The sequence below is a fragment of the Anabrus simplex genome, chromosome 5 (genome assembly GCF_040414725.1).
Source record: "Anabrus simplex isolate iqAnaSimp1 chromosome 5, ASM4041472v1, whole genome shotgun sequence".
NCBI classification, from domain to species: Eukaryota; Metazoa; Arthropoda; class Insecta; order Orthoptera; family Tettigoniidae; genus Anabrus; species Anabrus simplex.
The window spans coordinates 343,383,335-343,402,562 of NC_090269.1; the positions used below are offsets into that span (position 1 = coordinate 343,383,335).

At 38.4% G+C, this 19,228-nt stretch overlaps 1 protein-coding gene across 1 annotated transcript in view; it reads right to left on the reverse strand.

The window, feature by feature from the left end:
* Positions 1–4,636: 4,636 nt before the first annotated feature.
* The window catches only part of LOC136874892 (uncharacterized), a 213,949-nt gene continuing 199,357 nt past the window's right edge, over positions 4,637–19,228 (reverse strand). Inside the window, exons 13-14 of the mRNA XM_067148597.2 lie at positions 13,440–13,667; positions 4,637–4,953 (exon numbers count right to left, since the gene is read on the reverse strand). Of these exons, the coding sequence (XP_067004698.2) occupies positions 4,812–4,953; positions 13,440–13,667 (370 nt within the window). The 3' untranslated portion in view covers positions 4,637–4,811. The remainder of the gene's footprint in view (positions 4,954–13,439; positions 13,668–19,228) is intronic.

Sequence of the window (19,228 nt, forward strand, 5' to 3'; positions counted from 1 at the left end):
GTTTTTAAAGGAGATTCCAAATACCAGTCTTTATCTCTCCAACATGTTAAGTTTTTGAGATATAGGCATTTTAAAAATTCATGCCCTTTCTCACTTCTTTTCAAAAAAATAAAAAAAAAGGTCTCTCTATTTTTTTTACCCTTGAAAAATGACATGGACGGGCACGCGCTGCATTGAGTGCGACTCCTACAAAATATCACTTAAGTGCACATTTTTGGGGAAAATGTGAAAATATGAGGCCATTTTCATGAAAATACGTTGCTAACTCATAACTGGAATACTAGTTGTCGGTGGTAGCGTTTTGGTTCGAATTTTGTATCGAAACAGTCAATCTTTTTACAATATCATCATCATAATTTCTTCGCTCCAGCAGGCTGGGCGCGGTTGTGTACGAGTCTCCGCCAGTTTGTTCTATCCATCCACAGATGCTGCTCATATATGCGACACCAGTTCACATCTCTAATTTCAAGGTCCTTCATTATCTGTTTTTCCCAAACATCACGAGGTCTTCCTCTTGGTATCCTCCCAGGAACATTGTAGTCAAAGTATGTTCAAGGAGTCCTGTGAGGGTTCATTCTTTTCATGTGACCATACCATTGCAATCTCTTCACTTCTAGAGTCTCCAGCAAGCTTCTTTCCAATCCAAGCTGTTGTCGGATATCCACATTCCTTATTTTATCCATTTTTATTTTTTGTAGACAAGAACGGAGGAACTTGATTTCTGTTGCCTGAAGACAACAGTAAGTATTGCTGCTTCCAGGCCATACGTCAATATAGGTACTAGATATATTTTGTACAAGCTGATCTTGGAAACTAATGGAAATGTTTCATCCCAAAGTATTTGACGTACAGTGTGATAGAATTTGGAAGCTTTCTGTATTCTGTTACTAATCTCTTGATGTATGGTATTTTCTGATGACAGAACACTACCTAAATACTGGAAGTTGTCTACAAATATCCATCTCATCATCTCCAATTCTTAGATGAACATTGGGAGAGTTTCTCCTCATCACCAAGCCAACTGTCTTCGTTTTGCTGGTTTTGAGACCTACGGTTGTATTAGCTTCATACCAGAGATCTCTTTTATGTCAAATTGTTTATTGGACGTTGCACAAAGACCTGGTTTCTGAATTCCTAAATACAGCTCAAAATGAGATATTTACTATGATTTGCTGTCACACAGGGCATATATTTTATGCCATATCTGGCCGGTTTGTTTGGCATATACTGCACAAAACCTCAGCGCCCTCGAAATCGTACGAGCATTTTGTCTACTGTGACAAACTCACTATGCGAATAATTCAATGGACAGTTATTCAGGAAGCTTGAATGCTATTCCCTAAAGCTGCTAACTTATAAGATTGTTGTCGTTCTTGACGAGTGTGCACATTATCAAATTGAAGTGCTCGTATAAAAAAACGAAACGGCCTGAGACTTAGGATACACATACCAGTGCATAGTTCTTCAGGGTAAGTGTGTCTTTCATTTTTCACTTCGATCAGGAATAAAACCCCAAAAAGAGCCATTATTTATGTTCTTGTTTTAACATTGCAGTTTCTCTCTGATACAAATTTGGTAGTGGAGAGCAATTTGTCAATAAAAATATTAGTTTGCGAAACGATATTATCAATTATGTCAAAATCAAAGAACTTTAGAAACACATCGAGTTCAATTCTAATATTCCTTGCAATTCGTTTTGGACCAGGAGAAGTTTATATTATATTTTTCGACCTAGTTTTGCCTGCTTAAATATCCGGTTTTCTACACCACATTGTGTCTAATTCTTTGCCAAATAAAATTTGAAACCATCTCCGTTGTTGTCAGTTTCACCTGCATGAAACAATTCACGAACAAAACAAATATTTACGGTAATGAAATCTATCTGAAACGTATTTACCGATGTGAAAAATAATATTGAAACTTCACAGTGAGAAGAGTTTTATGAATAATACTTAAATCACAACGGATGAGCTGCATGAACCACAAAACAAGCACGCACGAAATGAACACGTCCTACAACGAGTACGAAAGAAACTGTTACAGGACTGGGCACACCCTTCACTCAGTGCTGATATAGATGTTGATTCCCATAGGGAACCTGAAATATTTGTCCCGAATGAGTCAACACTCAGGGCGGCGTCATGGTACCTGTCAACAACAACAGCCAACAGACGACTGATAAGAGGCATATAAGCCATTATATGACTTTAAACCTAGTGTTCATATAATGAACGTAGCATACCTTGACTCCCAAGGTGGGAGATAACTACGCTCATCAGCAAAGTGAGAACAAACAAATTTGCCACAATGAGTGCAGCCGGGCGCCCACTAGAGGGTTAAAGGAGATTCCAAGCACCATTTTTCATGTCTTTATACTGTTAAGTTTTGAGATATAGACACACTCATTTTAAAAATTCACCCCCATTTTTCACCCCCTTAGCAAGGGAATATTCAAAATTCCTTTCTTAGTGAGCACCTACACTGTAATATAAATATATCCCCAAAATTTTCACTTGTTCATGTCCAGTAGTTTTGGCTTGGCGATGATGAATCAGTCAGTCAGTACATGTTAATTTTATATAATATATAGATGGGTACCTTGAATGAACCCATAAAATGAGCACAGATACATAGAACATGCACCGTACAACAGGAGGTGCATACACAGACCAGGAGCAGGTATTGTATACGCTGGGAACTGCAGTGTGCATGTGGTTTGATCTTTTGAATGACCCATGCATTTGTCTTCTTGGCTGTCGAAAGGATACGCAATATCCCTCTCCAACACTAGAGCTCAAACACATCAATATGCTTCCTAACGGTCCAGCTTTCACAAACATAATTATGTAGCTATGGGAAAGACTAATGCCTTAACCATTCTGACTTTAGTATGCAACGATACATCTGAACATCTTACCCAGGCCTTTGAATGCTGCTCTTCCAAGGGCAAGTCTTTGGCAAATTTCTGACTGTTTGAGCAACTTCTACTGATGGCTGACAAACAGAAACTACTCACCTCTCTGATTAACTCATTATTTATTATAATGTTTGATGGCAAACCTGTTGTCATGATTTTGTTTTTGTTATTATTCAGGTGCATGCCCATGTTCTCACTCTGTTCTCTAACCTTCATAATGATGTCCTCTAGCTCTTCCTTACTTGCAGCAACCAAACTGGTGTCATCTGCATACCTCAAGTTGTTTATATTCAATCCACAATCTTAAAACCATGAGGTGACTAATCCAGTCCAGATTTCTTCATAATGTACTAAGCGTGCAGATTGAACAAGTATACAGCCTTGTCTTATGCTTTTGCTAATGGGGAACCATTCTGTTTCACCATGCCCAGCTTTAGCATTGGCTTGTTGTCCCAAATAGAGGTTACACATCAGGACAATGAGATGTTCAGGTATGCCCATCTGTCTTGAGTACATTCCACGTCTTCTCATGACTTCCACTATTAAAAGGCCTTCCTGTAATCTATAAAGCACATGTACAGTCCTTCTGGTATTCCTTCGTTGTTTCTGTCATCCAGCGTACATCACTAATGATGTCTCTGATTCCTCCACCTCTTCTAAAACCAGCTTGAGTAGCGGACATTTCATGCTCCATGTATTGTTCCAATCTTCGTTGTACGATTATCAGCATCGCCTTGCTGGCTTGTGGTATCAGAGCTATTGTGTGATATATGGAGCAGTCCAGTACACTTTTCTGGGTATGGGAATGAAAATGGATAATTTCCAATCTGTGGGCCAAGTTGAGATTTTCCAAATCTGTTGACATATTACAGTCAAAACTTTAACAGATATTTCTTCTGTTGCTTGCCATATTTCAACTGCAGTTCCATCTGTTCCTGAGGCCTTTCACTGGGCTAATGACTTAAGAGCTATTCTGACTTCATCTTCTAACACAAGAAGTTCCAGATCAAATTTAGTCTCTTCAAAGAGTTGTCAGTTTTTATCTCTTGATTATACAATCATGTCCTCTGTATACCCTTTCCATCTCTGTTTGATCTCTTCGCCATCATTAATTGCTTTTCCATTAATATCCTTGACCATTTCAATTTTTGGTTGGAACTTTCCTTAAGACGGATATATGTTGGAAGACTTTTCTCATGTTGTCTTTTCTGTTTTCCTCTTCCAAGTCAGTACAGATTTTGTTATAAGTACTGCTATTCATCTTTGCAAACATTTCTCTGAAACTCTCTATTCAGCATAGTCATGAGTACCCTATCCTTCAGAATTGTTGCTTCCTTCTATGCCGGCCCCGTGGTGTAGGGTTAACATGCCTGCCTCTTACCCAGAGGCCCCGGGTTTGATTCCTGGCCAGGTCAAGGATTTTTACCTGGATCTGAGGGTTGGTTCGAGGTCCACTCAGCCTGTGTTATTACTATTGAGGAGCTATCTGATGGTGAGATGGCAGCCCCAGTGTAGAAAGCTAAGAATTACGGCTGAGAGGCTTCACTGTTCTGATCGTACGACAACGTATAATCTGCAGGCCTTTGGGCTGAGCAGTGGTCGCCTGGTAGGCCATGGATTTTGGATTTTTTCGGTTGTCATCCTATTTGATGTCCTCTTTTTCTCAACCCTCAGCAAGTTAATGATGTCCTTAGGATTAGGGGAACATAAGTTCATGTATAGGAGAAAAGAGAGTTTATTTACTTTTCTGTACACATATTATACAAGTAACAGCAAGGTAAATGTGGTAAGGAACTAGTTACATGGTAACTGAATTCTATGTACACTTACAAAGGCATTGAAATATACAATGTACATGTAACATTATTTGCATCATTCCACTTCTGAAGCAACATCATTGCGCTGTCCCACTTTTGAGCTGTTTCAGTCCTAGAGAACGTAGAAGTGCATGAGGTGATGGATCTCGTCCTCGGAATCTTCTAAACACTTCACTAGGATGGCATCCTCCACCAAGAGCTAAGAAGGTAGAACGGAATCTGAAAAGATTCATAAAACATATTTATTTCTCAGGGAATTTTTCATGATACACAGCAGTTATGAGGTACACAGCACATTATTTAAATCACATTGGAATGTTTTCGTCATTTATCGGGAGATACAACCAACCGCTGCTATGTCTAGTCTGAATAGGTCATAAATGTAACTTAAAAGCTATTCAGTCTGTCTCACACACACAGGCTAAATATAAATATTATAATACAACATACCTGTAAAAAAGCAACAACACATTATTAAACAAGGGAGAAAAATACACACTATTATACAAATAATGATATGTTTCGTTCTTAAAAGAACACCATCAGATTCTGTCAAATCACCCTTGTTATTAATTATTATCCCTTGTTTAATAATGTGCTTTTTACGCCTATGTTGTAGTAGAATATTTATATTGAACCTGTGGGTTCAACAGACTGAAGAGCTTGTAAGTTACATTTAACTGAGTCAACGCCAGAGAGAATGTCTTCCTTTGTAACAAATTAAAAAACTAAGCCCCATGGCACAACAGCCCCGAAGGACCTTGGCCTACCAAGCGACCACTGCTCAGCCTGAAGACCTGCAGATTACGAAGTGTCGTGTGGTCATTGTGACGAATCCTAACAGCCGTTATTTTTGGCTCTCTAGACTGGGGCCACCATCTTACCGTCAGATAGCTCCTCAAATCCAGGTAAAAATCTCTGACCTGGCCAAGAATCGAACCCAGGGCCTCCGGGTAAGAGGCAGGCACGCTACCCCTATGCCGCAGGTTCTTAACAAATAGGTCACATAAAATAAATGATAATGGTTGTTCTTAAGAAATATATGTTTACATGTGCACGCATCTAGTTTCCCTTAAGGTACTTGCTAGAGTTATATCTACCTTCTAGCCAAATTACCTTCACATGTTGAATTTAGTAGTGACAGAAACTATGCTAAATGTGTTTTTCATTCACTCCTGGAAAATAAAAAATGTACTTTGAGTATTTTTTAAAATTACAATGGTACGCCAATGTAATCTGGAGTGTCAACAATTCTGATGTTAAAACAGAATTCAGTATCTATCCCCCAGGGCACCAATGAAGAGGACAGTCAAAGAGTACAATTGTCTTTACTTAGCACCGACCAGATAGGTCTTAAGGCGATGATGGGACAGGCAAGGGCTAGGTCTTATGGCGACGATGGGACAGGCAAGGGCTGGAGTGGGAAAGAAGTGGCCTTGGCCTTAATTAAGGTACAGCCTCAGCATTTGATCTTAAGGGCTACTGACAGTGGGGTTCGAACCCAATATCTCCCAAATGCAAGCTCACAGCTGCGCACCCCTAACTGCATGGCCAACTCGCTCGGTGACAGGCAAAGAAACAGTGGATGAATGTCATCAAAAATGATCTGAACAGAGTTGGAAAGACAGCTGAGGATGCTGAAGATAGTGTGAAGAGGCGAGTCACGTGCAATACAGCACACCTTGCTATGCGGGATGAATACTAAGACAAAGAACAAGACTTTTGGAAAATAAAACTGTGTGATATATACCTAGTTTCATGTTCTCTAGGGTTCCAAACTGAATCGTAAGCATACATAAAGATTTATCACAGACGTATACTTTTGTGATTTTGTCCCTCAACATTCGAAAGGTTCTGTAATTTGCTGTTTTCTGTGACATATTATGCGGATATGTAGATACAAATTTTGTTAAAGGTGGCTAATGCTTTGGCAAGCGTAGACAAGGTTTTAATATCCTCTTCATGTTCATCCTTGTTCAAGTTCTTCTGCGTGGCGCTTGTGCTGGTTGTAGTAACAGCAATGTCACACAGCTGTTCTACGTTTATTACGCTGCAAGTGGCAAGCTCTCTGTTGAGTGCTGCATATGTGTTGGTGGTGTTCATGTTATCAGTGTTCCTGCTTTCACCAAAGCCACACTTACGAAAACACTTTTGAACTGTGATAGGTAAAATGTGGAACCATGCTGACGTGACAAAGTGAACTGGCTGTAGAATATCTTCACTGCTTTCCTGGTGTCCAACATACATACAGCCCTTAGGACCAGTTGCTAGCAATAGTACCCTTTGAAGCACTTAATCACCCCCTCATCTATGGGCTGGAAGACTGGTACAGTTTGGCTGATAGAAATTTTTTTTCACCTTTCTTAAAGTTTTTGCAAGATGTTGAGATCCAACAGAAATCTTGATGTTCGAGTTTGCCAATACCAAAAAATATATTTATAGAATGAATCAACGACGTTCTGCAATTACGGGTTTTCACAATGGACAAAGTAGGCTATAGCATATCAGGATACAGAAATTTTTATCTTATAAGAATATAGCAGTAATATGGTTTTTAAATTATGGAGGTCCAAACAAATGAGATCTCAAAATGTTTACAGATTCATTATAGTGATGGTAACTATGCTTTCAATGCTGCTCGTAGGCAGCTGCTTCCCTACTGGAATGCCTTGATTCTTTCCCCGTTTTTCCCTTCATAGCAGACATCTCACATTTTTGTACCTGTTTACATATATCTTGCTCTTTCCTTTTCATGGTATTCAGCGTGGAAACAGGTAAACTGAATCGTTCTGCATCAAATTATAAGTAAACCAAAACACTTCCACGTAGAGTGCAAGTTTTCTCTGCCATGTAATGCAGCCAACTAAATAAAACATTCAACAGAAAGCTCATAACAACAAAGCGCAAGCTGGCAGAGTCCTTCCACTGTAACTAGTATACTAAGAGGTAGGCCATTCCGGGGAGCTGCGCTGCCATTGGCTGGTGTGCGAGACGTCACCCTGTGGGTAGTGCTACCGCCAGATTCAATGCACTATGTGTTAAAGGGTACAGTTAGCTGAGTGTTTTTTGATTTAATCTTGTTAGATACTTTAATTACACTTCACTTAGTCAAGTATCTTTAGAGGACATAACATTTATCATTTAAAATTAGTACGAAAACATAGCGCCTCAAATCTGTAGCTATAATGATACACATACAGTCACAGCGGCGATTATGAAATTGAGAATAACATTTTATGAACGAAATACTCAAACTAATAGGTATATAAATGAGGTGAACACTGAAATCAACACTTTTTAACTTAACATAAAGGACAATAATTAGTATCCAAATTATGGTTAACTATCGCAGCTTCGAAAGAAAGAAAAATATGTTTTATATAACATGCAGGTTACAGGCAATGCAATAATTTAAGAATATTTTGTAATACATCTAGACTTATGTTCTATTGGAGATTAGATAGATATTAACTCGTCTCAAACGATGATAATGGTACCAAGAGAAGATTTTTCTTCATAGCATTCTTTTGTAAAATGTCCATATATATTTTTTCTGGTTTGACTAATCCTAACAAATGGTTTTGTCCTCATATACAGTGATATTACTTTGTTGTGAACTTCAGGGAATTATGTGGACCTAAAATCACGTCATCAGATGAATCGTAACACACGACCATCTATATTCATTTCATCGAAGTTGATAACTGCTACCTTCTGTAAATGCTTAAATGTTTCTGTCTTTAGCTTTAATGAGATCGAGAACCTCTGTCAGTATTCCAGGTTTACATTTTAAAATGCTTGACCGAATTTTGAAAGGATGAGCATCAAGGTGGAGGATATCTCTGTTTTCGCAAATAAATATATGCCTAAAGAGAGAAGAGAGAGCTCTTAACGTAAGGGACTTTTGCAATTTCCTTGAGGCCCCACTTCACTCTCTTGTTTTTTTTTTCAAAAGGGATTGAATTTGGCCCGGAGAGAGAAATTTACCAGCCACGCTTCAGTTCACTACGTGGTTCTTGTTTTGAATTGAGCAGAGATTGTTTCATAAAAGGTATAGCATATTTTGTAACTTGGGACTTGTTCAAGGCCATAAATTATTTCCTTAATGACATATATTCCGTCTTCAGTCTCTGTATTCCTGTTTTCAGCTGAATGAAATGAAATGAACTGGCGTACGGCTTTTAGTGCCGAGAGTGTCCGAGGACATGTTCGGCTCGCCAGGTGCAGGACTTGTTTGATTGCCACCCGTAGGAAAACTTGCGCGTCGTGATGAGGATGAAATTATGATGAAGACAATACGTACACACAGTCCCCGTGCCAGCAGAATTAAGCAATGATGGTTAAAATTTCTGACCCTGCCAGGAATCGAACCCGGGACCCTGTGACCAAAGGCTAGCACGTTTACCATTTAGCCATGGAGCCGGACTCAACCAATTGATTTCTTCTTTGCTATTGTCAGCTACCTCGAGAATCGTGTATGTACTCGTTGACTGGTGAAGTTCTCTACCTGATGTAATAATTTCTGTGTACAAGTAGAAAATCATAGAGAGAAGGAAATATAGTAACACGAATAGCCTATTGACAATGATTTCAGATTTTTCCACTTAGAATATCAGTACAGTAATTATTTTAATACCACTAAGGGTACAAATGTAGTCATCTGATCCACATCATTTCATGTATTTGTAACATCGATGTAATTTCCGTGATAGTTAGGAATACTTTGGGAAGGTACAGCATCTGCCTTCAATTTCCTTTTTTTTTTCTTTAATGGCAAGCCCAGCAGTTCATTGTTTAAGCCTCGTTCATAGTTACGAGGGAGGAAATGTGGGAAACAAATTCTAGAAGCGCTAGAGTTCATTTTATCAGCTCTTTGACACTATAACATCCGTTTAGCCCATAAATTATAATTTTTTGCAAAGCCATGATAAATTCTATTCCCAGTTTTACAGGCCATAATTTTACTCTCTGCAACAGCACCATTATTCCTGTTTTTACTAATTTTACTACCTCCTTGCACTAAATAACAGCACGTAATCTAAACTTCACTCACACATTGTACTAAATCACTCAATAAACACACAATAAACAATTAAACAGCTGTCTGGAGACTGCTTACTAATGTTACCACTTGGAACACGTTGTAGAAGTGTCCTCACAGTGACATCACAAGCTACGAGAGCAGCTAGTGCGGGAAAGCGATTCTGGCACCAGGCCTTCATTGTTTGCCGGGAACAGAATGCTCCAAACTATGATTGCGCAAGGTATTCAACCATATTAAAATAACAGACTCGTGTTAGGAAGGAGCAAGCTTGATTCCTGTCTGAAAGCCCATTGACTAGTATCCTGAGAGAGGTACTGAAAACCTCCATGGCGATACAATCATAATACATCTGTCAATAATAAACATCTAAACCTGAACATAAAGTAGATATTTTAACAGTTTAAACATTTGACAAAACTTATTCTCTTCCGCGTCGAGCTGTCAGAATACACTGTCTCCTTAACTGTTGCAGCCACTCTGCTTTATGATCTCTTTGGTTTCTCTAAATAATACCCAGCGAGTGTGATACGAAGATGGTTCATTAAGTCAGTTCACAACTGATTGCTTTCCCGGTACCCTGCTTGCTTTAATTACAGCAACGAGGGACGCTAATGCAAAGATCCACAGATATGTTGTACCCATCCTTTCATGAGATACAGTTTCCTGAAAAATGCTTAATTTAGAGCTGGTGGGACTAAAATGACTGGATGGTTCATGTGGGAAATTGTTTCTTTGAGAAATGGATAATGCAGGATTTTTAATACATGTATTTAGGATGCTCATGGGACGACGTCATTTAAATGAATAATCCAGGAAAATACTGTTTCCAGGAATGGATAATCAAAGTTACACTGTATTACAATGCAGAGTTGTGCTAGTAGTGCCACTATGACTTTGTAAAGCAAGTTTCCTTTAAATATGTGCTGTACACTTTGTGAGGGTTAGTCATTGTCCCGCATTGACGTTGTAAGGAAGGTGTGAGCCAAGCATGTCTTTAAAGAGATGAAGAAGGCAGTATCAGCACTTACTGACTTTGAACAAGGTCGTGTAATAGGGCTACGAGAAGGTACACGTTCTTTCTGCAGTATTGCAGAAAGATGGTAGGGATGTATCCACAGTGCATCGGTGTTGGCAACAATAGTCATGGTAAGGCACTGTCTCAAGAAGACAGTGGTCCAGCTGCACACAGGCCACTATGGAGAGCTGTGGTCGATCATACTGCATCTGCTGTAGCTATTAGAGCTTCATTTGGCACCAGAGTGACACAGAAAACTTTAACAAATTGATTACTTGAGAAACATCTCCCAGCCAGATGTTCATAGGATTCATGCTACGAACTCTGAGTCACTGCCTTCTGTTACTTCACTGGTGTCAAGCTAGCAGGCAGAGTGGAGATCTGTTGTGTTCTCAGATGAAAGCCGTCTTTGATGTCAGTAATAGCCGTAAGGTGGTAAAAAAAGAAGCCAGGTGAGTGCTTGGAAACAAGTTGCTTGTGGCGCTGACACACTGGACCTACACCAGAAGTTATGGTCTGGGGAGAGATTTCTTTTGACAGAAGGAGCACTCTCGTCGTTATCCCAAGAACCTTGATAGCAGATATGTAAGTGAGACTGGTGACTGAATCAGTTGTGCTGACATTCATTTGCAGTATTCAAGGGGGTGTTTTCCAACAGAGTAATGCTTGTCCTCATACTGCTGCTGTCACCCAATGTGCTCTACAGAGTGTCGACCAGTTGCCTTGGCCTACGTGATCACCAGACATTTCACCCATTTAGTATGTATAGGCATTATGGGATGACAAATCCAGCATCATCCAATACCAGCATTAACCGTTGCTGATTTGGCTGACGAAGTGCAAAAAACGTGGAACTCTATCGCACAAAATCGCACATACGGCACCTGTAGAACATAATGCAAGCACGTTTGCATGCTTGCATTCAAAATCATGGTAACTAGAGCAGTTATTAATGTACCACCATGTCACATGTCTTCTCATGCATACTTGAACCTGTAACCTGGAAACTTTAATCAAATAGATATGTTACCTAGACAACTGCTTAGCCTAAATTGCATTCCTATAAACTAATGTCTTCTTGATGTTGAGATTTTATTTTCTTCCAGTGTTTAAAATAATCTTAAAATAAGATATATATATTTGTTCAGTAGGCTTTGTTTTATGCAATCCCTGAATGGGGAAATAATAATGTTTGTAATCAAGCAATAAAAATCAATTAAACTATTAAACAGATATACAGTACATTAAACAGAAATTGCAATAGGAGTTGAATCATGGCTGGAAAGTGATATTAAGGATGTGTAATTTTTCCAGCACTGGAGTGTTTATCATAGAGACAGGTTAGATTCAACAGGAAGGGAGAATTCATACTAATTAAAGAACAATTTATAAGCTATGAAAAGGTTAAGGATGAAAAATGATATTCTAGGTGTAAAGCTCATCTCTAAAGATAATAGGCAACTTGATATCTTTGGGCAATGGAAAGAGTTATGAGGATACTGAGTAGTTTTAGCAAGAATGTATAAAGGACAGGTATTGTAAGTCACTGGTAAGACCCATATTTGAGTATGTATTACTTGATTCAAGAACTGGAAAATATCCCAAGGAAAGCAGCAACAATTTGTTGTGGATGATTTCTGAAAAAAGGGTAGTGTTAAAAAAATGTTGCAAACTTTAGGCTGGGAAGATTTGGGAGTAAGAAAATGACCAGCTCAAGTGGTATGTTCTGAATTGTCAGCACAGATATGATGTGGAATGACATTAATAGTTGAATAAGTCTGAATGGAAATTTTAAAAGTAAGAAACATCATAATATGAAATTGGAATTCAAGAGGACAAATTGCGGAAAATACTCCTTCAGAGGAAGAGGAATTAAGGGTTAGGATAATTTACCACGAGAGAACATCGATAAATTTCTAACTTCTTCTAAGACTAAGTAAACAACTGATAGTGAATCTGCTACCTGGGTGACAGCACTAAATGCAGGTAAGTGGTGTCTGATTGCAGTTGATGACTGAGCTTCAGTGGACAAAGAATGGAAAATATTCACTGAATTTCCAAAATTTGTCCTTAAACCAAGTTTGACAATAACATACCACTCATATTCAATGAATCAAGCCAATTTCAATTTCATTCCATTGTTCATTTTACTACAAATTCTTACAGGCCTAACAACCAATGTAACCACTGATAACTCCTCTTCTTTCTAATTTAAGGAGTCTGGTCTTCCAATGAATTACATTAATTAATGTACAAGAAACTGAGGAATAGGCACATAATTTGAATAACACTTTACTATTTTATGCTGAAAAGCAAAATACCAAAAAGTTTACTTAGGAACATAATTTCTTATTTGTTAGTAACCCAATTCGAAATCAGGAAAATGAAGTTTTAATTTATTAGAAACTGAAGAAAAGGCACATCATTTAAATAACACTTTACTATTTTATGCTGAAAAGCAAAATACCACCAAACATTTTACTTAGGAACATAATTTCTTATTTGTTTGTAACTCAATTCAAAATCAGGAAAATAAAGTTAGTTTTAAAAATTGTCTTTACATTTTGTTTAAGGGCTACTGGTGTGATGCAGAGGTCCCAGTTGCTTATCTGACCCATATTTTCATTTATATGATTTTGTTATTACCTCTTGCCAACAACACTCAGCTTCTCAACATCTTCCGCACCCACTTCTTGAAATGCACTGAATACATCGGCTGCCACAAGCCGTGCCCATAAGTGACAGTAGTAAGCAGCACCCCACTCTTCAGAGAAAATTGCTGTGAAGGAACATGGCTGAGAGTCTCGTTTATCTAATGGAAATTCATAAAACCGGGGCCAAAGACGTCGCACAACGTCCAACCAAAACTCGTTCCTGGAAATAACAATTTAATGAGGAATTTTCATATCATATAACATTTTACAAAATGGTACCAAGCTTTAATAAACTTAAATGTGCACAATTCATTTTAACGGAGGATGTTACATTTTCTACAATATGCCTTATGTTGCATCAACAGAGGTCTTCTGGCAATGATGGGATAGGAAAGGGCTACGAGTCGGAAGGAAGCAACCGTAGCCTTAATCAAGGTATAGCCTGGTGTGAAAATGGGAAACCACGGAAAACCATCCTCAGGGCTGCCAACAGTTGGATTCAAACCCACTAACTCCCAGAAGCAAGCTGACAGCTATGTGACCCAAACTGCGCAGCCAGTCAGTGAGGGAAGGTTAGAAGACAAGATAGAGGAGAAAAGTGGACTGGGACACAGACTATCCCGGCTGCAGAACCTCTCACAGTGGTTCAACGATATAGAATAAGGGTGGCCACTAATCTTAATTTTGGGAACCGCAAATTTAGGAGCAAATTTAAGAGACAAAATTGGGAGCATGTTTAGAAAATGAAGACACGTTTTTTCATTTTATAACAAATTAAGGTGCATTTATTTTCTACACCACACAGAACATTACTGTTCAGGTACACATCAAGGAATGAGATTTTACTTTTGAAAAGTCCTTTTTCTCTTCATTTTTTCTGCTACTTTTTTTCCTTTAATCTGGCCGATAATTGGTAAGCGCAGTTTGCACAAGTTCACTTAAATGTTCATCAGTTAGTTCAGATCGATATTTAGATTTAATGAATTTAAGCGTTGAGTACAGTGATTTACACACATAAGTAGGGCCCGGATGTTTATGCAGTAATAGGTTAGAATGCAAGCTTACTGAAGCGAGTAATAAGTAGAATCTACCTGCACGGCGGTAATATTGGGAGGTTTGCATAAACATTAGGGGTTTGGCCCATTAGAACTTCTAATGTTTATGCAAACCTCACAACATTACCATCGTGCAGGTAGACTCTACTTGTTACTCGCTTCAGTAAGTTTGTATTCTAACCTATTACTGCATAAACATCGGGCCCTACACATGAGTAGTCCCAAAGATTGCCTATGCGCAAACGCGACTGGCTTCACCTCACTACTCTGACTCACTGACACACTCGCGCTTAACGCACTATCTAACATAAGGCCCCGGAACTATCCTTACCCTCCCATCTCTCACCACTGACCTACAGCGCTAATAACATTAAGCCGCACATCGCTGCTACTGACTGCCACCGGCCGCGAGATGTTGTTAGTTTCCATTAATTATATAAATTAATTTTTGATCTAAGCTTGGTGTCAAGAGCTGCACAAGATAGACTCAAGAGCCGCTTACAGCTCGCGAGCCTCGTAGTGGCCAGCCCAGATATAGAAACTTTGATATAGGAAACACAAAATATTATTAGAGAAGTCTTGCTGGGGAACAGACGAGATTTTCTTCTGAAGAGTTCTCTGCGAAACGTAAAGAACTTCACCTTGTTTTCTGACACAAGAAAAGCCCAAAAGCTTATTATCATGTCTAAAATAGAAAGAATTATGCTGTGATGGTCTCTAACCTTCCGTGACGCTCAACTTCTTTATATCTTATTTCAATGATTGTTGGCAGCGGGTAAACAACTCATGACAGCATTTCAGAATGGCGACTTAGGAAAGTAGGCAACCCCCCCCCCCGTACAGTTTGCATATTTGCTGGGAGATCTTTAGAAGATCGGTCCAGCAGCCAATGTTGTTGCTTCCTTAGCACCACCCAGGGGTCACGTGTAGGGCTTTTTAAGATTTAACATACGGACGTGAAGCTTTCAAATGTTGCCTCAGAGTCACTTTTAACCTGAGCTGTGATGTACATATAACTCCTTACTATCAAGAACTTCACTGGCTAAAACCCGACAAAAGATGTAAATATTACATACTTGTATTAATGCAGCTTCAATAATCATGTTCATTCCTAACTTACCCTTTATCTCCTCATTCCGAGTACCCTTATCCCAATGTTCCCACCTGTTTTTGCCTGTGATCATTCTCGCTACTTTCATGTCTGTTATTAACTTATGAATAAGATATCATGAGTCCACCCACCTTTCACTCCTGTAAAGCAAAGCTGATCTGAAAACAGACGGGTGTAAAGATAGTTTCATCCGGGAGCTGGCATCTTTCTTACAAAATATTGTTGATCAATACTGTTGATCACAATGTGAACTCACAGCATTAGCTTTGCTGCACCTTGATTCAATCTCACTTACTATACTACTGTCTTGGGAGAACACAAATCCTAAATACCTGAAATTATCTACCAGTTCCAGCTTTGTATTCCAAAACTGACATTCAATTCTTGTAGATTTCTTACCTACTGACATCACTTTACTCTTGAAAACATCAATTTTTATATCATACACAAAGCACCAATTTTCATGTTCCAAGATTTTAGACTACAAGCTTCCAGCACAATCTACTAATCAGACCAAATATTTAAGTCATGTCTAAGTCATTCTCTTGCACATCACCGAGTTTAACCTCCAAATAATTCATGGTTGAAGTGTGTGACCAGAAAACAATGTTTAATAACCCATTGGTGCAAAACATAAGGCTTCAGCTGACATTTGTTTTAGAAAGAGTGTGATCTGCAATAATACACTGATACTTTCATGGGCCCCCGTCCAAATGTTTTTTATATTTATTACAAAAGTTGAAATTTCAGTGAAGGTTCCACATGTTCAATACAAAGTGTATGTTGTACAGGATAGTGTTTACAACATGTTTTTATTCAAGGGACCAGTTTTGACACATTTCTGAAAACACAGCATAAATTACAAAACGAAAAAAATACATAATAAGTTATGATAACAAAATTATAAACATAGTGACACATAATTTTTTTTGGACAAAATTTACACATTTAAAAATGGAGGGTTTTATAAAATATTTAACATGTTTTTGCAATGTGTATGCACACGTAAAAGTCTTTGTGTGAATGTCGTTCATTCAAGGGTGGCGATGTATTTTTACAGCAAGTTAATCATGTAACAGTTTTCTTCTAGCACCTTCAAGTGCTAGGTTGAGAATGTGATAAAAACTTGGTGTACACTTTAAAAACTTGTTGGACACATAAAACTACACCTCTGTGTGGTGTCACTTAAGGACCAAATATATTTATAAATAAATATATATATTGTCTGGTGTTTTAGCCACCTTTAAATACACTGTTGTTATTTATTCAGCCCCAGTGGAAAAGGTTTTTGTATTTGTCTTCTTCTTCTTCTATTAATTTGCTTTACGTTGCACCGACACAATGGGATAGGAAAGGCCTAGGAGTGGGAAGGAAGCAGCCATGGCCTTAATTAAGGTAAAGTGCCAGCATTTGCCTGGTGTGAAAATGGGAAACCATGGAAAACCATCTTCAGGGCTGTTGACAGTGGGGTTCGAATCCACTGTTTCCCAGATGCAAGCTAATAGCTGCGCGCCCCTAACCGCAGGGACAACATGCCCGGTTTTCGTATCTGTTCTTTCATCTTTTAATACTCTCATCTCGTCTCTAGAAACGGCAGATAGCCCATACCTTTAACTGTAATTGTACATACATGATGTCAAATTTATGCATGTCGGGAAAAAAATCCATACCAAGTTATTACACACCTGTGTTGGACAGTTTGTAATTGTGTATTCAATATGGTGTATTCACAAAGATGCACACAAAATGCTGTCACTTGCATACATAGTTTTTATGTACAATTATTTACACATTACAAATCAATAAACCACCATTTTTAACAACTGCCTATCATGAAGAATCAGAAGACTGCACCAGAGGCATGTCAACTACCAACTCAACAAAACCAATTTACATACTTCAAACACTCGTTAGCACAACTTCTACACAAGTCTTGTCAAAACAATTCCTGTTAAACAATAACTAACAAACTCCACCATCAAGAGTGCATCCTTATATATGTTGCCTTGCCAGGCTTCTAGAAGGATATGTCAAAATATATCTTCTCATAAATCTAGAGTGCCTAATAGCATAGTTACAATGTAAGGAAGGTTCTACATACAGTAGTTCTCGTCGTACATTCTGGATATTAGTGTGTTGCACACCCCGTTACAATGTAAGGAAGGTTCTACATACAGTAGTTCTCGTCGTACATTCTGGATATTAGTGTGTTGCACAATATTGTAGTGGATTATACATCATATATACAGGTAATAATAAATTATACACTATTAATTACGGGTTCTTACATTAACTAAACCCATATTAATACATATACAGCACATGTTTCATGACATACCCTCACAAAAAATACGATCGTCCGTACCTAACTACGTAAATAATAATACTAATAAATGGATGTAAACACTTCATAAGCCATACCCCACAAGTCATAATAATAATTATCATAAAAATAATTCGAGCTCGATATTGCCATTATTTACCCATGGGTTAAAGAATACTGTTTTCAAGTTATATCAGTCTATTACACTTGCGTCAATATCCCCCCTATAACTTGAAACAATTTCAACAGTCTATCATACTTGTCGACTTTGCCTTCGTCGTAGATTGTATCTTCTCTCTTCCTCAACGTTGCTGGATGTGCTCTCTTCCTCTTGTCCGGAGCGTACTGTGTCGGGGGGTCAAAGATGCCATGCTGCCAACCTCTTCCTCGATGATAGTCTGAGACAGTGTTACTGGTTTAATACCCCTTTCCCAAGGAATGGTTTCGAACTAGCTTTTCAGCTGTGGAAATTCGTATCTTTCAATTCAGTAACTGAAGTGTTTTCTCATGTACTTGCTGTAATTGTGGAATTACTCATTCCTCATTATGTGTTCTTCCGGCCTGTGGTCAGGAAAGAACTAGTTTAAAACTCCATACATTTATTCGCTACCGAAAGTGGATTTATTTTTACGATTCCTGATGTGTACTGCACTCTTGTGCCCATGCACTAAGTTGTACGCTCCTCCCACTGTTGTCTCAACCAATCAGTGTACGGCTAGCTTGATGCAACAAAGCTGGAAGCCATTATGAGAGGAGTTCGTTGCAGGAGCTAATGGTGAGAGGAGGCGCTTGGAAATCTACCAACATGCATGAGCTTGGGAGGAATTTTGACCCAGGCTAAAGCTTACTGTAGTGGGTTTTACACCCTTACAGTATTTTTCTTCAATTTGGTGACATCATCCTCGTAATATTCTTTATTTATTTAGTTATGTGATCTGCAAGATAACTTCTGTGAGTATCAAGCTTTACTAAGCTTTTGGATGTACACAAGTAAGTACTGGAAGCACCATAAACTTCATCTTCTGTGATATTGAAAATATTCTGCGTTTCTTATGCTCTTCGTGCAACTGTAACCTTCTTGCAGTGCCTACTGTATGTTTAATCCGTTTGAAAGAAATGATAATGTGGACGAAAAAGTATCTCAGGAAATTCTAAAAATTGAACTTTTGTGTTTGTAAAAGCTGTGTGTAAATTTATGGAATTGTTTTTCACCCGTGAATAGGCTTAGCCTGTGTATCTGAAATACCATTAATCAGGCTAGGGTAGCTGTAATCTATATGGGATGAACATGA